The 26,313-nt window shown below is 38.5% G+C and overlaps 1 protein-coding gene across 1 annotated transcript in view; it reads right to left on the bottom strand.

The window, feature by feature from the left end:
• The window catches only part of LOC107556526 (huntingtin-like), a 54,786-nt gene that overhangs the window by 11,183 nt on the left and 17,290 nt on the right, over positions 1-26,313 (bottom strand). Inside the window, exons 13-49 of the mRNA XM_016239666.1 lie at positions 25,646-25,769; positions 25,402-25,520; positions 24,335-24,446; positions 24,053-24,190; positions 23,071-23,229; positions 22,889-22,986; positions 22,619-22,758; positions 21,285-21,348; positions 20,773-20,873; positions 20,530-20,676; positions 19,862-19,982; positions 19,521-19,666; positions 19,145-19,296; positions 18,046-18,248; positions 17,799-17,925; positions 17,420-17,655; positions 17,238-17,315; positions 16,935-17,158; positions 16,747-16,825; positions 15,407-15,568; positions 15,198-15,253; positions 14,677-14,825; positions 14,374-14,510; positions 14,176-14,292; positions 13,913-14,035; positions 10,930-11,180; positions 10,515-10,657; positions 10,183-10,393; positions 8,883-9,018; positions 8,095-8,274; positions 7,827-8,003; positions 5,609-5,685; positions 5,367-5,505; positions 5,158-5,280; positions 4,872-5,082; positions 4,144-4,289; positions 34-211 (exon numbers count right to left, since the gene is read on the bottom strand). Of these exons, the coding sequence (XP_016095152.1) occupies positions 34-211; positions 4,144-4,289; positions 4,872-5,082; positions 5,158-5,280; positions 5,367-5,505; positions 5,609-5,685; positions 7,827-8,003; positions 8,095-8,274; positions 8,883-9,018; positions 10,183-10,393; positions 10,515-10,657; positions 10,930-11,180; positions 13,913-14,035; positions 14,176-14,292; positions 14,374-14,510; positions 14,677-14,825; positions 15,198-15,253; positions 15,407-15,568; positions 16,747-16,825; positions 16,935-17,158; positions 17,238-17,315; positions 17,420-17,655; positions 17,799-17,925; positions 18,046-18,248; positions 19,145-19,296; positions 19,521-19,666; positions 19,862-19,982; positions 20,530-20,676; positions 20,773-20,873; positions 21,285-21,348; positions 22,619-22,758; positions 22,889-22,986; positions 23,071-23,229; positions 24,053-24,190; positions 24,335-24,446; positions 25,402-25,520; positions 25,646-25,769 (5,284 nt within the window). The remainder of the gene's footprint in view (positions 1-33; positions 212-4,143; positions 4,290-4,871; positions 5,083-5,157; positions 5,281-5,366; positions 5,506-5,608; positions 5,686-7,826; positions 8,004-8,094; positions 8,275-8,882; positions 9,019-10,182; positions 10,394-10,514; positions 10,658-10,929; positions 11,181-13,912; positions 14,036-14,175; positions 14,293-14,373; positions 14,511-14,676; positions 14,826-15,197; positions 15,254-15,406; positions 15,569-16,746; positions 16,826-16,934; positions 17,159-17,237; positions 17,316-17,419; positions 17,656-17,798; positions 17,926-18,045; positions 18,249-19,144; positions 19,297-19,520; positions 19,667-19,861; positions 19,983-20,529; positions 20,677-20,772; positions 20,874-21,284; positions 21,349-22,618; positions 22,759-22,888; positions 22,987-23,070; positions 23,230-24,052; positions 24,191-24,334; positions 24,447-25,401; positions 25,521-25,645; positions 25,770-26,313) is intronic.

The following is a 26,313-nucleotide window of genomic DNA, read 5'->3' as shown; positions in this document are numbered from 1 at the left end:
TATAAGTGTTTTCCAAAGTTTTGCAACGCACACCTGCGTGGATGAGGAGCTGTATACAGTGGACAATGGAGCAGGTGTGTGTGAGGTAAGTGTGTGAGGCGAAGTGTGTCCACACCGCCGGCTGCTGGAGAGCCAGACACAGACACGACAGACTCATCTGCATGTCCACACTCAGAGGCAGCTGATCCTGCAGCAAACGCCAAACCACCACCTACAGATACAGAAAGAGAAACATGCGCTGAGTGGCTTTTATTTATATAGGACGTTATGCCTACATCATACGCTGAAACGCAACTCTCTCGTGAACGCACATAGGGGAAGCTAGAGATTATGGTTTATATAGTTTTAAATATTTATATTTTTCTCACACAAACGCATCGCTTCACTTCAGAAGGCCTTTATTAACCCCCGGAGCCATGTGGAATACTTTTCATGATGGATGGATGCACTTTTTTGGGCTTCAAAATCTTGACCTCAATTCACTACCATTATAAAGCTTGAAAGAGCCAGGACATTTTTAAATATAACTCCGATTGTATTCATCTGAAAGAACAAAATCATATACACCTAGGATGGCTTGAGGGAGACCTTATTTTTCAGGATAGACCAGCCAATGAGCATGCTATGCTAGCATTAATTTTGTCGACGAAAAATGATAATTGACAAGCTTTTTTCCCCATGTCAATTAACGAGACAACAATAAGGTCAATAAACGATAACTGTGACTATACCAACATGCAATATTGTTGACGATAAAAGACGAGACTAAAATGTATAAAAAAATTTAAAAAACTATACCAAATTTTTTTTTCTTCGTTATTGTTGAGAAAAAAGAAGGAGACAAAATATTATTGTGGACTACTGTACATGTCTCTCCTACGCGAGCTTTCATGTGCGTGGTTGCCAGATATCAAGAGTTCAAATCCCCAAATCAGAGCTTCTCTGCTAAAAGGTTACATTTTCTGTCCGGTGTTTTGCTTAATTTTTGCAATCTGGCAACCATGCTCACACGCTCACTCTACATTGCGGAAGCGCGAACGATGATCTGAAAACAGACAAACAAGTAAGCTGGAGTTTAGCGAATTCCATGTGAGACGTTCGGCTTAAATGAAAGTGTCATTCAGTCTGTCTGTGTTCTGTCATGAGATCTCGAGTATTTTGTTTATGATTGTAGTTGCTAAATAAACGCACTTACTCAACCGCTGTTGTTTTAATAGAGAAACATCATTGAGTGAGTGAGTGACAGTGAGTGAGTGATGTGACATGTGGCCAAGTATGGTGTCTCACTCCGAATTTGTGCTCTGCATTTAACCCATCCAAGTACACACATACAGCAGTGAGTAGTGAACACACACACACACACACAGTGAACACACACAGTGCAAATCCAATAATTCCATTGCAATTTGGAATTACTATTAGGAATTTCACTGTTAAACTATTTTTTGTTTGTTTTTACCAGTTTTCATAATGTAGACAGAGAGAGTGCTAATCTAAGTCTTTGATATTAATTTATATATTAAATAGCCTATAATAAATCAGTACACTAGATAAGGTAAAATAAACTATGTGTATGAGTCCACATGATTTGTACAATACCTGAAATGTAAAAATAAATTTCTCAAATGACAACAATCATTGCGATAATTAAAAAAATAAAAATAAATTCAGTTTAACCATTATACAACATGACGAAGACATGACTAAGTTTTCATTGACTAAAACTAGACTAAAATGTTCAGACATTTAGCAGATTAAAACTTGACTAAACAAAAACAGGACAAGGTTGACTAAATATGGTAATAATTAAAAAGTACATTTGACACAGGACTAAGACTAATTTAAAAGACTAAGGTGATGACTTTATCAACTGGCGACTGGCTCTTTTACTGAGAAGGCGGGACTGTTCCGCCATATTGTGTGTTGCACTTTCTCCCATTTATAAGTAGTAGGAATACACTGTCTTTGTATATCTAACGTCTCTGTTTTTTACTTACTGGCATAACTCGGTAAGTTTGTCTGTTTGACCAATGTGTGCCAAACATTTATTTTCACAGTGCCAAGGCTTTTATTTTAACAGCATTGAGATTGTACTGTCGGTTATAGTGTTTACTTCCTTTTTATTCACGTTTTTAAGAAGTTTATTTCTGATAAATACTATAAGAGAATTACATAATCAAGATCTTTCTTTCAATATTGATTCATTTTCAAATGATCAAACAATCCATATTGGTCAACCACTAGAATATTCCCTATAAAATCATCCCATTTGCAAAGGATGCATCAGTCTTACCTCTATGGCGAGGGTGCTGAAGGTGGTAATGAGTGTCTCTTTGTCTTTGGGAATGTGCAGTGAGGACGGCAGTTTGGACAGAGACAGCAGGTACTGACTCAACACGCCACACAGACTCAACACTGTCTGATAAAACCCAGGCTCACCTGCAACCACACACATAAACACATGCAAAGAGAGAGTGTTCATTACCACTTTACTATAATTTGCAGCATTTGCCACAAGGATAATTCCTATGTACTTACACCTACGAAAGTTTGGACAGATCTACTCATTTTATTTTTATTACTATTTTCACCATGTTGTTATAATAATAATAATAATAATAAAATCATCAAAACAATGAGATAACACAAATGTAAGGATGGGGATTTTGCAGTGACCACAGCAATGTTAAACAAAGTTTGCCTTTGCCTTGATTATAGTATTGTACACATTTGTATGTTGATCAGTGCCACCTAATGTAGAGGAACAGATTTGGATTGTTGTTAGCCAATAGTTACCCAAACAGTTAGGGAGGGGGTTTGTGAGTTGATGAAAAGCTAATAATGAATTAAAATGAATGTAAAATTATTAGATTTTATTCAATTCATATTTGATTAGGTTCCTAAAATACCAGTGTGAGCATTAACCAAAATTAGAAAACATGAATATACGAATGTGCCATTAGATTAAACTTATTTAATTATTGTTTGGAGTGAATAAGCTTCATTCTGACTGCGACTCACTGTAGACTTGATTAAGCTTCTCCCAATAGTCCGCACACATTTTGGAGGAGGATAGGAGGGGCTGATGAGGGGAAGGGAGGAGCTCAATGACACCAGCCAATCGCTCGAAGGCCACCTGTTGAGCGGTGTCAAATATTTAACCCATCCAAGTACACACATACAGCAGTGAGTAGTGAACACACACACACACACACAGTGAACACACACAGTGCAAATCCAATAATTCCATTGCAATTTGGAATTACTATTAGGAATTTCACTGTTAAACTATTTTTTGTTTGTTTTTACCAGTTTTCATAATGTAGACAGAGAGAGTGCTAATCTAAGTCTTTGATATTAATTTATATATTAAATAGCCTATAATAAATCAGTACACTAGATAAGGTAAAATAAACTATGTGTATGAGTCCACATGATTTGTACAATACCTGAAATGTAAAAATAAATTTCTCAAATGACAACAATCATTGCGATAATTAAAAAAATAAAAATAAATTCAGTTTAACCATTATACAACATGACGAAGACATGACTAAGTTTTCATTGACTAAAACTAGACTAAAATGTTCAGACATTTAGCAGATTAAAACTTGACTAAACAAAAACAGGACAAGGTTGACTAAATATGGTAATAATTAAAAAGTACATTTGACACAGGACTAAGACTAATTTAAAAGACTAAGGTGATGACTTTATCAACTGGCGACTGGCTCTTTTACTGAGAAGGCGGGACTGTTCCGCCATATTGTGTGTTGCACTTTCTCCCATTTATAAGTAGTAGGAATACACTGTCTTTGTATATCTAACGTCTCTGTTTTTTACTTACTGGCATAACTCGGTAAGTTTGTCTGTTTGACCAATGTGTGCCAAACATTTATTTTCACAGTGCCAAGGCTTTTATTTTAACAGCATTGAGATTGTACTGTCGGTTATAGTGTTTACTTCCTTTTTATTCACGTTTTTAAGAAGTTTATTTCTGATAAATACTATAAGAGAATTACATAATCAAGATCTTTCTTTCAATATTGATTCATTTTCAAATGATCAAACAATCCATATTGGTCAACCACTAGAATATTCCCTATAAAATCATCCCATTTGCAAAGGATGCATCAGTCTTACCTCTATGGCGAGGGTGCTGAAGGTGGTAATGAGTGTCTCTTTGTCTTTGGGAATGTGCAGTGAGGACGGCAGTTTGGACAGAGACAGCAGGTACTGACTCAACACGCCACACAGACTCAACACTGTCTGATAAAACCCAGGCTCACCTGCAACCACACACATAAACACATGCAAAGAGAGAGTGTTCATTACCACTTTACTATAATTTGCAGCATTTGCCACAAGGATAATTCCTATGTACTTACACCTACGAAAGTTTGGACAGATCTACTCATTTTATTTTTATTACTATTTTCACCATGTTGTTATAATAATAATAATAATAATAAAATCATCAAAACAATGAGATAACACAAATGTAAGGATGGGGATTTTGCAGTGACCACAGCAATGTTAAACAAAGTTTGCCTTTGCCTTGATTATAGTATTGTACACATTTGTATGTTGATCAGTGCCACCTAATGTAGAGGAACAGATTTGGATTGTTGTTAGCCAATAGTTACCCAAACAGTTAGGGAGGGGGTTTGTGAGTTGATGAAAAGCTAATAATGAATTAAAATGAATGTAAAATTATTAGATTTTATTCAATTCATATTTGATTAGGTTCCTAAAATACCAGTGTGAGCATTAACCAAAATTAGAAAACATGAATATACGAATGTGCCATTAGATTAAACTTATTTAATTATTGTTTGGAGTGAATAAGCTTCATTCTGACTGCGACTCACTGTAGACTTGATTAAGCTTCTCCCAATAGTCCGCACACATTTTGGAGGAGGATAGGAGGGGCTGATGAGGGGAAGGGAGGAGCTCAATGACACCAGCCAATCGCTCGAAGGCCACCTGTTGAGCGGTGTCAAATATGACCGTCCCATGATCCTTACACACCCTCTGTACCCCAACACTCAGACATGAAGCCAGCAGACACAAGTTAAAGTCCTGCAAATAAAATAACATGACTTCAGTGTCTGTTCATGTTGTAAAATGAGATATATGCGTCTATTTGGTCTTTACCTTGCAGGTCATGATTGCGTTCAGGTCAGATTGAGGAAGTTTTGTCAGCAGCTCTGTAGTTTCATATAGAGCTCCTTCAAGTCTCAAACAACACTGAGATTTCACCAGAGCAACATACCACTCCTGCAATGCACACACACAATAGAAATGTTATGTTTTTGCTAAGGATTTTTCAGCTATTTTCAGCTAGAAACCAAAGTAATTCATACTTTATTGGGTTCCACATTTTCAGGGGGAGGGGGCAGGTCCCCATCCAGTGGGTGCGAGGTGATGGGGGCGGCAGGGCTCGTGGTATCTTCAGCAACAGTGGCTCTGAACCTGTCCAGTAGAGAGTAGAACCGCTGATGCCTGACATAAGGGAAAAAAAGGGCATTTTAAAAAGCAGTGTTGGGAGATCTTATCAACAGCAACAAAACAAATAGATCAGAAGTAAACTGATGAGGCGCTTTACCTTTGCGCAAGGCCACTGGTCTGCAGGTACTGCTGAATCCTGTCCAGCTCCTCCAGTGGCAGCTGAGCGATACTATTCTACAGTAGGAGAAGAAAACACAATCCTCAATTGGTAACCATTTAGTGCAGTGGTACTCATCCAGGGGTCCGGGGCCCACTAGGTGCCCTTCCAAGGGGGCTGCAAGATGGCTTAATATGATATAAAGCAGATGTAAGCTGACATTGTATTACTTATTTTAGTTTGTTCCCTCAACAACTGTCATTTTAATTTAACTAATCATTAAAATTATTATTATATTATTATTAATATTTTGCCACATTCTTCATTAATAAAATTACAAACCTCAGTGCACAATTTGCCACACCACAAACTGTCAAACACATCATACCAGCAAACATACACTCGTTTTCATCCTTCTCTCCACTCTCTGAGGCAGAAGTCTCTAAACTCATCCTTTCCAATCATCCTACTACTTGTCCGCTTGATCCTATTTCATCACATCTCCTTCAAGCCATTTCTCCTGCCGTTGTACCTGCATTCACTCACATCGTTAACACATCCCTTCACACTGGTGTTTTTCCCTCAACATTTAAACAGGCTCGTATAACCCCACTTCTTAAGAAATACACTCTTAACCCAACTCTTTTAGAGAACTACAGACCGGTTTCCCTTCTAACTTTCATTGCAAAAACACTTGAACGAGTTGTGTTCAACCAAGTCTCTGCCTTTCTCACACAGAACAACCTCCTGGACAGCAACCAATCTGGCTTCAGAAGTGGACATTCGACCGAGACTGCCTTGTTTCAGTTGTTGAAGCCCTAAGACTGGCAAGAGCGACTTCCAAATCTTCTATACTTATCTTGCTGGATCTGTCCGCTGCTTTTGATACGGTGAACCACCAGATTCTCCTGTCAACCCTATTGGAAAATGGCATCTCAGGAACCGCACGCCAGTGGTTTGAGTCTTATCTCTCAGATAGGTCCTTCAAGATATCTTGGAGAGGTGAGGTGTCCAAGTCGCAACATCTAGCTACTGGGGTGCCTCAGGGCTCAGTTCTTGTACCTCTTCTCTGTCTACATGGCATCACTAGGTTCTGTCATTCAGAAACATGGCTTTTCATATCACTGCTATGCTGATGACACTCAACTCTACCTCTCATTCCATCCTGATGATCCGACGATAGCTGCTCACATCTCAGCATGTCTAACAGACATTTCTTGTTGGATGACGGACCATCACCTTCAACTCAACCTGACTAAGACAGAACTGTTTGTGGTCCATCCAGTTAGGCTCATCAACCATAACTCCTTCAAAAACAGCTAGAAACTTGTGTTTGATGATAAGCTGAATTTCTCAGACCACATTGCTAAAACTGCCCAGTCCTGCAGATTTGCTTTATTCAACATTAGGAAGATCAGGCCCTTTCTTTCAGAACATGCAACACAACTCCTTGTTCAAGCTCTTGTTCTATCCAGGCTGGACTATTGCAATGCTCTCTTGGCAGGTCTTCCAGCCACTTCTATCAAACCTCTACTATTAATCCAAAATGTTTATTGTAATGTATAATATTTATATAAATATTTAAATATTTAATTCAACTAATTTAAAGTGCCTCTCCTTGTTTCTGTATAATACATTTTTTTGAAAATGAGCAGTATTGTCATTACAGCAGAATTGCCAGGAATTTCTTGGGGGAGCTTCAAATATCGTCTTTGACAATAAGAAAAGCTGATTTGTGGTATTTGACTTAAAGTGAGACACAAGAATAGATCTTGATTATAACTAAAAATGACTGGGAAGCCACTGGCTTCTAAAAGAATCATTTAGGAGTCAAATGACTTGCCATATTACAGAATTGCTTGTTATAGACTGTTGTTATGAGCCTAAGTCCTTTGTTCGTTGTTTCCATTCTGCCCTCTTGTGTTCTCTCCGTGTATGTGTATGTTTGTGTTTCAGATGGGCAGTTCCTTGAGATAATTTGCTGGAGGCTGCGATTGGTTCTCCTCCTCACCTGACCTCACCTGATCAGTCATCCATTCTCACAATCTATTACAGTAGTAGAAGTTTCACAGGGAGCTGCATTAAATTGTTTATTTTTAACTGCATTTTTTGTCATAGTATTTCAATTCAGTGATTTATTTGCAATTATTTTAGTTTTATTTAATTATTAAAAATAAGCTGGTAGTGAGTTGTTACTGTGTGTGTGGCCGTGTTTTACCTGCAAGGTCTCGGCAAGCAGCATCTCCACACGTCTGCAGGCGAGTGTGTCCACCATGCGAGCCAGCACACGGAACGGCGTGTTGAGTAGCTTGTCCACGTATAGCATTAGCAGAGCCCCAGACTGACTTAGATGAATGCCCTCAAGACACTGCAAGGTCTTCTTCAGCATTACCGGCTGGAGATTTACACATTTAAAACAAAAAGTGACTGAAAAGATAAGCAAAGCACAAACTAAAAGAAGATGCAGTGCATGTGCGTATACATACAGTAGAAAGATTGTCGCAGCGTGATTGTATAGCCTGTATGAAGAGTCCGCTGGCTGCCGAATTTCGGTGCACAGCACTGATGAGATCCTGCACTGGAGGCTCATGGGAAAGACTGATCAGATCACTCACATGATTCACTGTCAGCCATGTCAGATGCTCAGAGTCATGCAGGTTTTGACACTGAGACAGGAGGAGGAAAAACAAAGATGACCTTTTTAGTTTTTGTAAAGTGCTATGTATAAAATATTTCATATGAAATACAATACTGAATTGTAAGCTTGGCAAACAGAGATGTTTTATATAATGGTACCATACCATTTTGCATATATAATAGCCGGTACACTCACTTTAAGGGGCAGTTCACCCAAAAATGGAAGTTCTCTCATAATTTACTCACCCTCAAGTTGTTCCAAACCTGTAAGAATTTATTTCTTCTGCAGAACACAAAAGAAGATATTTTGAAGAATGTGGGTAACCAAACTGTTTCTGGTCCCTATTGACTTTCCATTTGTTTTGTTTTTTCCATACTACGGAAGTCAATAGGGACCAGCAACTGTTTGTTCACCCACATTCTTTAAAGTATATTTTTTTGTGTTCAGCAGAAGAAAGAAACTCACAGGATTGGGACAATTTGAGGGTGAGTAAATGATGACAGAATTTTCTAGTAAAATTTCTTTAAAAAAAAAAAATCTTAAGTGATATGGAAGTTAAGATGGGTAAAATAAAACTCATGCTCAGACACTGCTTTAAAAAAAAAAAAAAGGCACACATTGCTTATGAAATCTCACCACATAGTCACAGAAGAGGATAAGTGCTCCACGTCGGACAATCTCTCTGTTACACATAGCCAACTTCCCCTCAGGTCTCTCCTCCTCTCCAGATGAGTGCGGACTCAGCAGCTTAGTGCTGGACAGACTGTGCCTCCTGATGAAATTATAAAGGGAAAACAAGTTGCTTAAAGGCAAAGTTACATATTTGTATAAACAACAACAGATCTACCATAGACTCTTACAAAGGGCAATTTCAAGCTTCACTTTACCAACATATAACTGTAATGACTCACAACACGTGGAAGGCCAATTTGTTTTTGCCCTTACAAAGAGCAATTTATTTCTAAAATTATCACAACCCTCTACGGACACCTTGGCAATTGATTCGCCATTGGCTAGTAATTTTTTTTTGTTTACTTGCCAGACTGAAATACTATACGTATATACTATATTATATAACCATAAACTTAGGACTGGTGCTGGTGCTTTTTTTGGTCATTCAGTGTTCCTGTAAAAAAAATTGAAAGAAAAAAAACTAACAATAATACTGATAAGATATTATTATTATTATTATTATTATTATACAAATTCTACTAGTAAGAACAATATAAAGCGCACCAAGGATTAACGAGCCTCTGGATTCATGAATATTAATCAGGTTGTGTGCTTTCGCTCAAACTGATTTGCTGAAATCTAAACAGGGACGATAATAGGTGAGTACCAGCTAATGAGATTGTCGTTTGCGCATTAGTTCCGCCCACTACCGGAAAACCCTTCTTAAAAGCTGAAGAATTCCAAAGGAACTAAGAATATCAGCAAACAAAGAATATCGTTTACATGTATCACATCAATTCTGCATGTTATGTAAGACTCTCTCGCTCTCTCTCTCTCTCTTTGTGCATGTGAGAGAAAGCGTCAGCAAGTCGTGCGCCTTCACACTACAGTGTACGTTACGCCAAATACACAAACACAGGTGCGCTGCGCATCTATCGAGATGAAATTATAAATATCACAGATCGCTTGACGGACAGTGAAACTCTGAAGCGCTCAGTGTTCTGTGGGTGAAAATATATCTGTGCTAAACTTATACTCAGCCTCCAACTCACACACTGGCGAGTAAAATCTAAGAATTTATTAGCCATTGGCTAATATTAGACATCATTTAGTCACCCAGAGTGAAGATTTAGTCGCATATGCGAGTGATTTACTCGCAATGTAGAGGGTTGTATCAAGAATTTTGCTTAGCCTGGTTGTAACAGTTGGATGAGGCTTCATTTTAAACAGCCTTTCTCATTAGGCTGCTAGCATGTAGTCTGACCTGGGTGTCTGATGCACCTCTGACCACCAGGTGTAGTTGGTGTAGTTGATGATGAGAAGGACCTGACACCAGAGCAGGACCAGAGATGGGTGTGTAGTGATGAGCTGGAGCACCAGGCTGTTCAAACCCTCCAAAGCATAAAAATTACCCCCTTCCTCTTCCTCTGCCTTCAACAGCCTGCTGCCCGCTGCCGTGATTCGCCGGAACATTCCTGGAAAGTTGATGGCAAATGGGAACTTACTGAGAAATTTGCTGAGCTGGTAAAGGGCCGGTGTTTGGTTCTTACACCATGACATGTGACTATATGAGTTAAGATGCGAGATTCTGCCTACCTGATTTGAAGATGTGGATCAAACACATGAGCAGTGTGCCCAGCTGCTGACAGTAGAACGTGTGCTGTTGTTCACTCATATCAACTTTCACCTGTTTAGTGGCGATATCATCCAGCAACACCCCCACTAACTGCAATAAGAACCTGATAAACAAAAAGAGATTAATTAAATAATTATTATTATTGTTGTCGTGTTTGCTTTGTTGCTATGAACATTTAGAACATAGAACAACGGAACATTTTAGCAGAAGCATTCAACTAATAATACAAAAAGGAGGAAAACCTGTTTTTCCCCATTCAGTATGACTGTACAACAACAACAAATATAATTATCAAGGTTATTATTATTACTCAATATATTTTATTTTAGCATTTTTCCACACTGACTGACTTTATTTCCAGTGACCAGCAATTACCTAGCAAACGTTTCCTCAGGAGGGACGCACTGTGGCTCTCCATTGGCGTCTTCCATGGTGGTGGGCGGGGCTTCAGGAGGGGAGGGGTAATCGTCACACAATCGACGGATGGTGGGACAGGAAAGGAGGTATGGCGACAAAGAAAGCTCCTGAATACGAGACAGAATGATGTCCTCTGTGGACTGTGAGATGAGGACGCGCAGGATGGCGAGAATCCCAGACACCCACAACTGCACCGTACCCACTGATGCCTACAGAAGAGAACAGGCAAATAATGAGCCACTTAACAGGATTAAGGTGCATTGGCAATACTGTCAAGCTAATTTTTCGGTGGGTAAAAAAAAAAAAACTGTAATTTCAATAGGAATCCATGTGATAGTGAATTTTGTGTGAAGGCAAAAGATTTCCCTACATAGTTTGTCACTCAAATTCACCACGTGTACCAACAGAAAGCTGCTAAAAGTGACTTCTGTCTGAGCTATGCTTCATACACTATATGGACAAAAGCATTGAGACACACCTCTTAATTGCCGAATTCAGGTGTTTCAGTCAGACCCATTGCCACAGTTAAATAAAAACAAGCACCTAACCACGCAGTCTGCATTTACAAACATTTGTGAAAAAATGGGTTGTTCTAAAGAGCTCAGTCAATTTAAGCGTGGTACTGTGATATGATACCACCTTTGCTACAAGTCAGTCTGTGAAATTTCATCTCTGCTATTCAGCTGTGAGTGATATTATTGGAAAGTGTTTAGGAACAGCAGCAAATCAGCCACAAAGTGGAAGATCATGTAAAGTCACCGAGTGCTGAGGAGCATGGTGCATAAAATCATCAACACTCTGCTGATTCCATAGCTAAAGAGAACCAAACTGTTACTGACATTAATATCAGCACAAAAACTGCTTCATGGACTGGTTTTTATGGCTAAGCAGCTGCATGCAAGTCTCACCTAGCACAATACCAAGCGTCAGATTGACTGGTGTAAAGCACGCCGCCACTGGACTATGGAGCAGTGGAAACATGTTCTGTGGAGTGAAGAATAGTCTCATAGGCGAGTCTGGGTTTGGCTGATACCAGGAGAACATTACCTGCCTGACTGCACTGTGCCAGTTGTAAAGTTTGGTAGAGGAGCGATAATGGTATGAAGCTGTTTTTCAGGAGATGCCTGAAAACGCCACTTGCTTCCATGGTGGCCAATCATTCCAGTGAAGGCCAATCATAATGCTTCAGCATACCAATACATTTTGGACAATACTATGCTTCCAAATTTGTGGGAACAGTTTAGGGAAGGCCCTTTTTATATTCCAGCACGACTGTGCCTCAGTGCACAAAGCAAAGTCCTTAAAGACATGGTTGGATGAGTTGTGTGGAAGAACTTGACTGGCCCACACAGAGCCCTGACCTCAACCCCACTGAGCACCTTTGGGATGAACTGGAATGGAGATTGCGAGCCAGGCCTTCTCATTCAACATCAGTGCCTTATCTCACAAATGCTCTACACTGTCCATATAGTGTGTATTGTTACACTACTGACATAGACAATGAACCATTTTGTCCACAAATTCGCCTGATAATAATATACAGTATACTGCACGAGGAAAGTAATCCAAGTGATGCGTGACTGAAGGTTCTCACTAGTGTAGAAGGTGTGATGAACATGCTCTTCAGTAGCATGTCCACAGGCCGCAGAGAGGAGGGAGCCACTGTCTCGAACAGTGTGTTTAACACACCCAAAGCCTCATGGGAGTTCAGGTGCATCTGTCAAGCAAACAAAAGCAAATCTGTAAAGTACACATATTAAAAAAAAAACTGTTCATTAGATTTTATTCTGAATTTGAGATGAAACTCTTGAAAACACGATTATATCAGGACAGGAGGTAGATTAGACAGAACCGTACTTGCTGTTTGCCGATCATTGGAAGGATGATGTCAGCAATCTGTCGTGAAAGCCTCTTCCACTTATCTTCATTCTCTTTATGGCACTGCTGTAGGACTAGAATAAACATCTCCAGCACCTACACACAGAAGCATCCATTAATTTACAGGAAAATCCATGAATGCAACACACACATGCACCAGAACACCAGAAGTGTTACCTGATGGTGTTGTATGAGGCGTAGCAGCATAGACACCACCACCTCCTTTTGAGTGTCCAGCTCCTTCCCTGCATCTGCTTTATTGGAGCCCCGCAGCACAAAGAGGTCGTGTACTATAGGCTGCAGTGCAGGGATTGCTGGGAAATAAAGAGAAGCATAAGAATCAACAGTCTAACTTTTTCAAATGATTAGATTCATGTTTAAACTAGATGTCATATTATGTGAAATTTTACAGCCTTAAAACAGTCATTACATATTCTCCTCAAGGATGTGAATATATATTCGTATTGTGATTCTACACACCATGTGTTACTGCCTTCCTGTCGCTGGCCATAATGCCGTCACACAGCTGTATGATCTTTGGGATGCTGATGATCTGTTTGGAGTGGTAGCGCTCATAGGACAGCAGAACCAGGAAAAAGAAAATGTTGGGCACAATCTCTTCAGAGTGTCTACATAGGAAAAATAAATCACTTTAGTGCAAACTAATGACATTAGCAAATCTGTGCATTTAAGTGTACTCTGCCATTGGAAAGTTTGGGATCAGTAAGATTTTTAAAAAATAGTAATAATAATAATAAATAAATAAACTAATAGTGTTATTCAGCAAGAATGCAACTTAAAAGTTACCAAAAAATTATGTTACCAAAAGATTCTATTCCACTGAGCACCTTTGGGATGAACTGGAATGGAGATTGCGAGCCAGGCCTTCTCATTCAACATCAGTGCCTTATCTCACAAATGCTCTACACTGTCCATATAGTGTGTATTGTTACACTACTGACATAGACAATGAACCATTTTGTCCACAAATTCGCCTGATAATAATATACAGTATACTGCACGAGGAAAGTAATCCAAGTGATGCGTGACTGAAGGTTCTCACTAGTGTAGAAGGTGTGATGAACATGCTCTTCAGTAGCATGTCCACAGGCCGCAGAGAGGAGGGAGCCACTGTCTCGAACAGTGTGTTTAACACACCCAAAGCCTCATGGGAGTTCAGGTGCATCTGTCAAGCAAACAAAAGCAAATCTGTAAAGTACACATATTAAAAAAAAAACTGTTCATTAGATTTTATTCTGAATTTGAGATGAAACTCTTGAAAACACGATTATATCAGGACAGGAGGTAGATTAGACAGAACCGTACTTGCTGTTTGCCGATCATTGGAAGGATGATGTCAGCAATCTGTCGTGAAAGCCTCTTCCACTTATCTTCATTCTCTTTATGGCACTGCTGTAGGACTAGAATAAACATCTCCAGCACCTACACACAGAAGCATCCATTAATTTACAGGAAAATCCATGAATGCAACACACACATGCACCAGAACACCAGAAGTGTTACCTGATGGTGTTGTATGAGGCGTAGCAGCATAGACACCACCACCTCCTTTTGAGTGTCCAGCTCCTTCCCTGCATCTGCTTTATTGGAGCCCCGCAGCACAAAGAGGTCGTGTACTATAGGCTGCAGTGCAGGGATTGCTGGGAAATAAAGAGAAGCATAAGAATCAACAGTCTAACTTTTTCAAATGATTAGATTCATGTTTAAACTAGATGTCATATTATGTGAAATTTTACAGCCTTAAAACAGTCATTACATATTCTCCTCAAGGATGTGAATATATATTCGTATTGTGATTCTACACACCATGTGTTACTGCCTTCCTGTCGCTGGCCATAATGCCGTCACACAGCTGTATGATCTTTGGGATGCTGATGATCTGTTTGGAGTGGTAGCGCTCATAGGACAGCAGAACCAGGAAAAAGAAAATGTTGGGCACAATCTCTTCAGAGTGTCTACATAGGAAAAATAAATCACTTTAGTGCAAACTAATGACATTAGCAAATCTGTGCATTTAAGTGTACTCTGCCATTGGAAAGTTTGGGATCAGTAAGATTTTTAAAAAATAGTAATAATAATAATAAATAAATAAACTAATAGTGTTATTCAGCAAGAATGCAACTTAAAAGTTACCAAAAAATTATGTTACCAAAAGATTCTATTTCTAATAAATGTTCTTTTAAGTTGCAATTCGTCAAAGAATCTTTTTTTTTTATGTATCACAGTTTCTACAAAAATATTAATACGCACAACTGTTACTTGAAGAATATGACCCCAAACTTTTGATTGGTAGTGTATGTTATGGTGACTATGTCAGAAGGTCTTACCTGAACTGCCCCACTTCAATATACTCAAACTGCTTCAGCACAAAACCAATGAATACCTGAAACAAACACAGGATAGTAAAAATATTAGCACTATGCAAGTCTAATGTAGAAATAAAATAAGATTTCTTTTGATTCTCAATTAATGGAGTAAAATGGAGATTAGCATGTTGACTCAGTAGGAGTTTAATCCACAGCTCTAAACGACTTACCTGGTCTGAATCAAGCAAACAGTAGTTGACCCGGAGCTGCACAAGTTGGGTGAGTAGGTCCAGCACCTGTCTTTGTAGGGCCACTGAGGTGCTGGTGGTGTACTGCTTCAGAGCCTTTATCACCAGTGGCTCAAACAAACGGATATGATTATGAATGGCATTCTGAAACACACACAAGTAGTGCCTACTATTAGACACTTGAAATGTAGTGAGTGGTCAAGACATTAGTATTGTTATTGTTTAATAAAACAAAGTAAAATTATTAAAAATCATTTTGCCCATTAAAATAAGATGAAATTAAATTAAACAAAAATGAAAAAAAAAATAGAAACTATGCATTGGCAACTAACTGAAACAAGTTTAAGATGAAGTACTAAAATTATTAACACAAAAAAAATTAAAGCTAAACATAAATATAAAAAACCTAATAAAAATGACAAAAGCACATAAAACAAAAAATACTGATCTGAGTATACACATAAACAAAACATTGTCAAAATTATGATATAAATAAGAGCAACAAATAACAATACCACATCATAACAAATACAATAAAACAGACCCATCAAATAACTAAACAAAATTACAAAAAAAAAAGTTTCCCAAAATATATCAATTTTTCCATATATTTCCATATATTCCTCTTCTACCACAATATTTTATTATTTATTAACAAATAAGAAATATTTATAAATATTTTTTATTTGATATAATGATTTGTGTCACAGGTATCCCCACTGTTTTCACTTCCAATGTAACTCAACATCTTTAACATTTCTGTATATTTTGTTAATAGAAACTATGCATTGGCAACTAACTGAAACAAGTTTAAGATGAAGTACTAAAATTATTAACACTAAAAAAAATTAAAGCTAAACATAAATATAAAAAACCTAATAAAAATGACAAAAGCACATAAAACAAAAAATACTGATCTGAAATATATTTTACTGTTCCAGTTGGTACATTCACCTCATGATAGTATAGACATAAACAAAACATTGTCAAAATTATGATATAAATAAGAGCAACAAATAACAATACCACGTCATAACAAATACAATAAAACAGACCCATCAAATAACTAAACAAAATTACAAAAAAAAAAGTTTCCCAAAATATATCAATTTTTCCATATATTTCCATATATTCCTCTTCTACCACAATATTTTATTATTTATTAACAAATAAGAAATATTTATAAATATTTTTTATTTGATATAATGATTTGTGTCACAGGTATCCCCACTGTTTTCACTTCCAATGTAACTCAACATCTTTAACATTTCTGTATATTTTGTTATTTTATAATTATAGTAACGAATTATGGGGCAACTTACCTTGTCTCCTCGGTGGCGAGTAACATTGGTGATACTTGACCTCAGTTGATTGGAGACTTTTTGCATGACATCAAACCACCTATGGGATTATGGAAATGACATGTTTAGTCATAATGGGCCTCTTAATTTTCTATTTATAGATTTGTCTCTATGAGGAAATGTTATAACACAAGCACACTCTCTCTCACCCAGAGGCGTCCTGTTCTTGTTCAGCTTGCACCATGTTTCTGAGGCTGGCATCTGCGAGGGCCTGGGTAAAGTGAGTGTATGGGGCCATGAAACAGTAATGGTAAAGGCCGGGTCTGACACTGGTCGAGCCGAGCCGGAGGGCCTTGCCCTGGGACCGACATGGGTGAGATGATGCCCCCTCATACTGAGATGCAAGATTGGTCCCAAACAACGCCTTTAACAGCTGTAAGCACAGAGCACATGGTGAAGCCCAGGACTTTGTAATGCCATGGACTGAAACAAAAGAGTTACGCATGTCTAACCTGCTGAACACACACAGTGGCCATAGTGGGTTCCCGTGAGAAACAGGACTTGAGGTAACCCAGGATCTCTTCGACACACTAGACAGATTAAAAACAGGGTTAAAGTTTGTTCTTGACATTAATTTTGCTCAGACATCATAATTTATTCAATGACAAGATGGAATTAGGCTTTGACGTCATACTTTGCCAATATCATGCAGGGTGGCCATCTCAAGCAGCTGTGAAAGGACATCAAGCGCCGACCTCAGGAAACTCCCAAACTTCTCATTAGTGTTGTGAAGGTCTAATGTGACTTTGTAGTTAGCATGTGTAGCTCTCAGTGCATCATAAAGCTTCAGATAAGGAGGGAGGTGATAAAAGCTGCCCAGAGTGGTGGATTTGTTAGCTGCTGGTGTCGCTGTGCTGTCCGCCGATCTGCCTGTATGGAAAAACAGTGCAAGATACCTGTAAATATTCAATTAATAAATAACGAATAGCACCATGAGACCTATTTTCTTTTGCATACCCAGTAGAATTATTCTTATGTATGGTCTACATGTGGCACTGTAGGTGTGACTGTACCTGTGTTGGCTTCTCCTCCTTTCTTTGGGCTCATGGGGGTGGTGCTCGGCTCCATCATCTCCTTCTCTTTACCCTTCCGTCTGATTGGACTGAGAGATGGAGTGTTGCCCAATGAGGGTAAAGTAGCCTGGAAGGAAAGTTTAACAGAAACAATGAAGCTTTTAATACAGTTTGTAAATATTAAATATTACTGATGTGTTGTACACTTAAAATATTATTGTAATCGGGACCTATTGAATTCCTTTACCTTGACCGCAGGGCCTGGGGGTGTGTCATCCAGCACATGGGCACAGATGTTAAGGATCTTCAGCAGGTGTGAGAACAGCTGCTCCACCATAACAACCAGAGAGTGGTCGTTAAGAGCAGACCACGCCTCCTCTACCTTTGAGGGGGCGGGGTTAGACTCTTCCTCACCTGCCCACGGGCTCTTCATGCACTTAGGTGCAACAGCTACAAAACAGGTAGAAAACAACATTTTAAAAACAAACGGGTCTAAAACGAAGTAAAAAAAACACAAAAAATTTTAATAGCTCCAGAGATGAGACTTTCATTAGCCTTGGATGAAGAGAATAAAATCACACTTAACACTCCTCAGGCTATTTGGTCATTTTTGACAGGTTTCATTAGTGTTTATTTAATAAAAATTAAGGTTTCCTTAATCTGAGTGGTTCAAAATTTGGTGACTTTTTTTGAGATATGCAATCTGAACAAACAAAACAAATAACTTAATTCAGTGAGTGGACACTTTGGCGGGCAAAACTGACCGACCACAGGAAATGAATGGGAAAGATTATAATGCAGAGAATTTATGTATTGAATAAAATCAAAATATCAACCAATAATAAAATCTACATATCAACGGTGAACAAACACACATAGAAATAAAGGACCGAGACTATAAAACATCCAAAGTGCAAAAGATTTTTATCTATACTTATAGAAGTGTAGATTTTTACTGTAGTGAAGTTCCAAACGTTTGCTTATACAAATGATGGTGCAATTGAGAAACTTACACGTAAATAAGACCTAAATAAGATCTAAACAACCTAAAATCATATATGCATACTTCTGTTACTACTCCAGGGAATAATTAGCTTTATATAATTTCATTAAAAAAAAAAATCATATATATATATATAACACTTTTTATGTTCTGAGTCAAAAAAAGGCCCCCAACAGACAAGTGGGGCTGAGGAAGGGTAAATTAGATCTAAATAACCTAAGATCCCCTTTAAATTTAACAAAGAATTTTATTGTTACTACTTTATGGGCGATTGTGTTAACACATTTCATTAAAAAAATTACACTCTTCTAAAAAAAATGCTCTAATCTAAATGAGTTTGTACCCGCGAGAAGGTTTCCAGCCAGTAGCAGAGCAGCCTGATGGGCAGACAGATCAAGAGGGAACCAGGCAGAGGAGATGAGAGACAAAACCATACTTGTCACACCGACCGTCAGAGACCGGCGCATGTCCTCACTACCACCAGGCTGAGAGAGACTGCAGAAGAACAAAAACATTTATACTACTGCAGAGTGAAACAGACAAGATAAACAAATGCACTTACATTGGCAATGGAGACTGGCTTTTTATATTCTTCTACACTAACAATATGATCAAGACAACAAATCTACTATAAGCAGGTTTTAATCTTGGTCCTAATGGAAGACTTTACTGCTGTAAGGTTCAGATTCCGAGTGTGAATTCAGATTATGAGTGTGTACCTTAAGGAACGTCCTCGGCTGCGGTACTGGCTGGAGCGGTTGAGATGAAAGACAGAAGAGCACACAAAGCCACAATGCCAGCCTGTGCTCCAAGTGCACACTGGGAAGGTGCTGGACAAAAGGCACAGAGCCTCACAACAGCCAAACTAGAGCGATGACATTAAAGTATAGAGATTGGATCTTGAGTCCAAATAAGACCACTCATCATAATTACAGCAGCTGTTTCTTATTTTTGTACCACCAACCAGAAGAAGCCCACAGAGGTATTCTATTATGACTTTTTTTTTTTAATCTTGTAATTTGGAAATAGTCCACTATATGCAATATTTTAAGGGACTCACGGTGGTGGCTCTGGAAGTGGAAGAGGTGAGGGCGTGGGAGATGGCAGCGATGACCCGAGATAGGTTGTTCTCCACTGTAACATCCGGTGCGCTCTCACCCAGATTGTAGCCACGGTATGTTCTGCAGTGATCACATTAGAAATTAGATTAAAGCCAAATACACAACCATTCAAAACTCTGGGGTCAGTAAGTCTATTATGCTCACCAAGGCTGCATTTATTTGTGTGTAAAAACAGTAATATTGCAAAATACTGTTACAATTTAAAACAGCTGTTTTGTATTATAATATACAGTATTTTAAAATGTAATTTATTCCTATAATGGCAAGGCTGAATTTTCAGCATCATTACTCCAGTCTTGAGCGTCACATGATCCTTCAGAAATCATTCTAATATGCTGATTTGCTTCTCAAGAAACATTTCTTATTATTATCAATGTTGATAACAGATGTTCTGCTTAATATTTTTGTGGAAACAGTGATACATTTTTTTTTTCTCAGGATTCTTGATGAATAGAACGTTCAGCATTTATTTGAAATAGAAAATTTTGTAACATTATATTTACTTTTACATCAATTGATGTGCCCTTGCTGAATAAATAAATAAATGAATACAAATGAAAGCAACCATTTAAACATGTCATGCAAAAAAAGAAGAGCATTAGTGTACCGTGTAATAGTGCTGACAGTGAACTGTGATGGAGGCTGGGTCTCGTGCATTAGCAGCTGCAGGTACACACTGCTCTGATCTCGAGCTATGGCCACAACCGGGTCTGTCTGAGCCTGGTCACAGTCAAAGAACAACCTGGGCACCAACCTGAGTAGAGAAAGATTGAGCAAACTCAAGAGTGTGAGATCTGTGATGTGCAAGATCTGTGGGAGATGATCAGTCAGAGATGAAATGTCTGAATACCTGCTGATGGTGTTTGCTGCCACATGTCTCACACGCGGGTCCTCATCGCTCAGTAGATAAAGCACAACATCATTTAGAACCCTGTCCTGGAGCCTCAACAACTGAAACAATTTTAATAAAATTAAAATATTAATTATAAAATATTAATTGTATTCTACAAATATTTTTGTTTAAAATATATTATAGCTATGGTATATAACATGGATAAAACATTATTATTTAACATTCCGGAAGTGTATATAAAATGGCTAATTTAATTTTTCAATTTACATGATTTTTAGGTAAAGTGTGTAAGATGCTTTTGACTTTTAAGACATAAAATAATGACCAGTATATTCTTCAAAAATGTATCCTTTTCATGAAAGAAAGTCATATGAGAACAACAAAAAGGAGAATAAATGATGACAGAATTATTTTTTATTATTCTTTTAATCATTATTTAATACTAGATTAATACAACAAATGAATCCTTCATCTTAAACGGAGTAAAGAGAGAAAGAGAGATGACTTACCCCGGTATAGTGATGCTCTCCTTTGTGCAACTTCTCAGTTTTTCTCTCCAAGAAACTCACTAACCTGCCAAACACAGAAACAGTAGGTGACTTTAATAATTAGATGTTTGATTCTTTCCATAAAGTTCAGCAGTTACATATGAATATATGTATGAATATATGTGCCTTTTAAATTATTGTATCAAAATGTGCTTTACGATATTAAAATACAAGTAAAGTTTGAGTTAGGGCTGCGCGATATTGGAAAAAACTCACATTGCGATGTTTTTTTTTTTCTGCGATATATATTGCGATATAGAAAAAAAAATCAGATGACTTCAATAGCTCTATATTTAGAAAAAAAATAATCAATGATTGGGGTGATTTTGTAGGCGAGTAAATCAGCACAAGCATAGATAAATAACAGAACAAAGATACAAATGAAATAAGCAGTGCTTTATATATTTCAGGTAAGTCTAACAGTATTCCGGTACAGAAATTGAATAATCAAAATTAAAATAACACTGCATAGATTTCACTATAAATTAAATATAACAAATCTGTGTTAAAGCTACAAAAGTGATTTTTCTTTGTGTTTTGTTGTTTGATTAACGTTCATGACAGAGAAAGCAATAGGAACATTAAACTGCTGTGAACCAATATACTGTTAACTTTACACATCCATTTTCTTTCTCAATTGTTTACCATAAGCAACTGCGTTTACAAGGATACTTGCAGTACACAGTATGTCAGGCACAGATAGATGCAGAAGTGAACAGAATTCAGTGTCCACGTGCATCTGCGTGGCTCTCACCGCGTCTACATTGGACTCGAGCGGCGCGACAAAATACAATAGAATCCATTATAATCAGTGATGCTGTGTGACTGTCTACACTGGGTGTGGCGCGGCACGACATGACAAATCCTCGACAGTAAACTGATGCATTGCTCTCTTTATGACGTACTGACACAAAGTTCAAATGATGATGCAACAGTCGCTTTGTCACGTCCAGTGTAAACAGACTTTGGGGCCATTCACATGTCGCGCCTAAAAACGCTATGCAACCGTGACCTGCGCTCTCCAAGACGATGCGGAAGTTTCAACAAAGGATAAACAGATTTCCAGCACTGAAAATCGCGGGCAGTAGCTCTGCTACTAAATGCATATCTCTGTACAGCTGTCGCATCCGGTGTAGACACAGTGTCTGTGTGTGAGCAAAGAAAACAATCAGTATAAATATAACGATCAGTATACTAAACATCGCACATCCTGCGATGTGACTATCGCGGATGCGCACATCGCGATATCGATGCTGAAACGATATATCGTGCAGCCCTAGTTTGAGGCCACTTACCGGAAATCAATCTCAGCAAGCGTCTCCAAAAGCTCAGTGCGAACCAGCCAATAGGAGCAGTCCTTCAGGGTCAGCAGATCAATGAGCAGCTGCAGGCCAAGTTCACTTAGACTGCCACTGCACAACGCCATAATACAGTGCTGTAGTTGTGTAAAAACACAATATTTTTTTTAATCTTCTAAACCTAACAGACAGATTTAAACTAGCACTCTTTACATGTGTAAAATGATCCGAGGAGCATCTATGTACAGTATAAATATATATTCTCACCCTAATAGCAGCACAGGCCATTTTACATGTGACTGAAGATTCATCTTTCAGACTTCGCTGCAGCAGAGGCACAAAGTTTTCGAGTGTCATAGAGTTTCCTGAGAAAACAGAAAGACAGAGAATGTGAAAACAAGCCTTAGAGTGTGTGATTAATTTGATCAAGCTGTAGCAGTAGTTCTCACCTGTGATGGAGTGGATCTGGGACAGCCATGTCTCCGTGTTGTAGCGTGTATTGAGCTGGATGGCTTGGATTAAAGCCCCACACAGGATGGCTGTGGCTCCTCTGATCTGAGGATCCCCATGTTCAATGTACTGCAGAATATCACTGATGTACTGTTGCTCTGTTCACACAAACAGTTTCAGTAATCTAGTTTGGTATCAATTCAGTTTTGGGGTCTGGACAGTCATGCTCAAAATGTAGCCTTTTGTTGTGAGTGGATGTCTGGAGAGGTCATTCCCTCACTGTATGCTCTTGTCTTGTGTGTTTTTGTCGACCAAGTGGATTATGTTTTGACTGGGAAGGTGTGTTTAATATAGCACACAGCTTGTGTGACTTTCCATTGGCTGTGTGTTTCCGTGTTATCTTGTTTTCTGTGAGCACAAGGTTCATGAAGGTTCTCATAGGCAATGTGTTCTCATGGTGTCATGTTTTGTGTGATTACATATATTTTATGGTTCATTTGCCTCACCTGCTCTCCTCTGAAACTCTCCTTATTTATTTCCCTAATTATTCTCCCTATGCTCTCTGTTCTGTGCCAGACAGTCATCAAATGTTCCTGTGGTCCTGTTGGTTCCCAGTGTGTCCTGCCCTGCCGCATCCTGTCTTATTTTGCAGTGGCTAAGTATTTTACCCTACGGGGTAGTTTTTTGTTTTATTTTTGAATTATGATAAAGCCTGTTGAGCTCTGCGCCTGAGTCCTCGACTCTTCCCTACCAAAAAATGGGACACATATGTACAAAAAAAACTAAACAGAAACTAAATAAAAACAAATTTAAAGACAAAACAAAAGACATCAAAACAAAAATAAAATGTATAAACAAAAAATGTTATAACAAATGTAAAAAAAAATAACCACTCAAACTAAACAAAACAAGCAAGAGCGAGTGATTCAATTGACCCATGAATTAACAGAATCCTTGGATAGGGGTCAGTGTTTTTCTCACCATCTGGTTCTTGCCCTTCTATTGGCTGCAAGTAGAGTTTGTTGAAGAAGGCTTCGGGTAGAAGAGTTGCTGCTGCCCCCACACAGCTAACGGCTAATGCCTTAACGCTCACACGGACCTCATTATCAGGAACCAGACCTACAACACACACACACACACATTATTTTATGAAGAAAGACACTTTAATGTTCAAGTAGCAAATACCAACACCCAAAAGCACTTGTATGCTTATTGAGACAATACAGAGTCAAGCAACACATGAGAGTTCATGTCTTTTCTCACCATTTCTTTGGAAGGTGAGCAGGAAGGAGGCAGCCAACAGCCGGACACAGTGTACCAGAGGCTCTTTCTTTGAGTCAGTATAGTGACCAATATCTCCTTTAATCCTAGATGGCTAAAACACACAGAACACGTACAAAATATTCACAGACTGTGCAGTTTAACTACTAGATCTTTGTAATGAATCTGAGAGAACTTGAGATGCACAACATTATTCATTTGGACTACACAGACTATGGGCCCTATCATACACCCGGTGCAATGTGGCGCCAGGCGCGACGCAAGTGTTTTTTGCTAGTTTCAGCATGACGCAATTGCCATTTTCATGTCCTGCGCCACGTTGTTTAAATAGCAAATGCATTTGCACTCATTTGTGCGCTCATGGGCATGCTGGTCTGAAAACGAGGTGTGTTCAGGCGCATTGCTGGCGCGTTGCTATTTTGAGGCAACTGAAATAGACTGCGCCATTGACCAACAAAAACCTGGTCTAAAGTCTGGCGCAATAGTTTTTTTCTTCGTTATTTAAAGAGCGCATTAGTAATATGCGCCTAGGCGGGTGCACAACACGCGTACACTTTGCTTATTACACACACAGGGATGCGCAACAGCACACAAACATTTTTTTAAATGTTAAAAGGATTAAAATGTAAAATATTATTATTCTGTACATAAATATAAATATGGCTACATGTCATAATGGATAGTCTTTGCATGTATCAGAATTACGCGCATGAGCAGATCCGTTTCTTCACTAGAGAAGCGTTCGTTTTTTCCGCTTGCAAATTCCGCCATGTAAATAGCGAATCCGCCATGGCGCGAGCGCAACTGGCTTTTAAAGGGAATGGGAGATGAGACTCTGATTGGTTCATGACACGTTACGCCCAAAACACACCAATTACTTATTAAGAGAATAGGGACAACCCTTTTAGACCATGCACCGGGAGCGCAGACCATTTTTCCCATCCTTAAACTAGCAAAAGTGGATTCGGAAACGCCCTAAGCGCAATTGCGCTGTGTGCTTTAGACCATGCGCTTTGATCGTTAAAATAGGGCCCTATGTGTGTGTTCACCTTGTTGTCGTGTTCTGCAGGTTCCAGAACCTCTTCCTTTGGTATGAATCGATCCACACTGCTATCAGATGATTGCCTGTTGTGACCTTTTCCCTCCAGAAGATGCGGCTTACTTAAAGCTGACAACGAGAGAAAACAGAACTGTGAGCTAAAAGGATGACAAATAAACATGAGCACTTCACACCCAAGTTAGACCATTAGAACAGGGTGTATTGCTGAGAAAGTGTACTAAATGAATATGTACCCAGTGCTGACTGAGAGAAAGGCTCTGGAGGTTTATCAGGCGGTGGAGCTGCGCCCTCCTCTTCCTCATCCTGCAGTGTGCCGATCTGCATCCCTGAGTACTGACTATCACTGCCGTCCAGCACCTACACATCACACATACATATATACTGTCATGGCCAAAAATATCGGCACCCTTGGTAAATATGATCAAAGGCGGCTGTGAAAATTTATCTGCATTGTTAATCCTTTTTATCTTTTATTTTAAAAATTCACAAAAATCTAACCTTTCATTGGATAATAAGAATTTAAAATGGGGGAAATATCATTATGAAATAAATGTTTTTCTCAAATACACGTTGGACACAATTATTGGCAGCCCTAGAAATTCTTATGAGTAAAATATCTCTGAAGTATATTTCCATTCATATTCACAATTTTGAGAACTCCAGGGTGATTATGAACATGAAATTATCCAGCCATGGCTTCCTGTTTCACAAAAATATAAATAGGAGGGAAAACAAAACCCAAATTCCCTTAATCATCCATCACAATGAAAAAAACCAAAGAATATATTTCTGATGTGCATCAAAAGATAATTGAGCTTCACAAATTAGTGAAGTGGCTTTAAGAAAAGAGCTAGAGCAGTGAAAATTCCCATTTCCACCATCAGGGCAATAATTAAGAATT

The sequence above is a fragment of the Sinocyclocheilus grahami genome, unplaced genomic scaffold, assembly GCF_001515645.1.
Source record: "Sinocyclocheilus grahami isolate Dianchi unplaced genomic scaffold, SAMN03320097.WGS_v1.1 scaffold571.1, whole genome shotgun sequence".
Lineage (NCBI taxonomy): Eukaryota > Metazoa > Chordata > Actinopteri > Cypriniformes > Cyprinidae > Sinocyclocheilus > Sinocyclocheilus grahami.
Note: the sequence above shows the minus strand (reverse complement) of the source record. Positions and strands in the feature narration are given on the sequence as shown.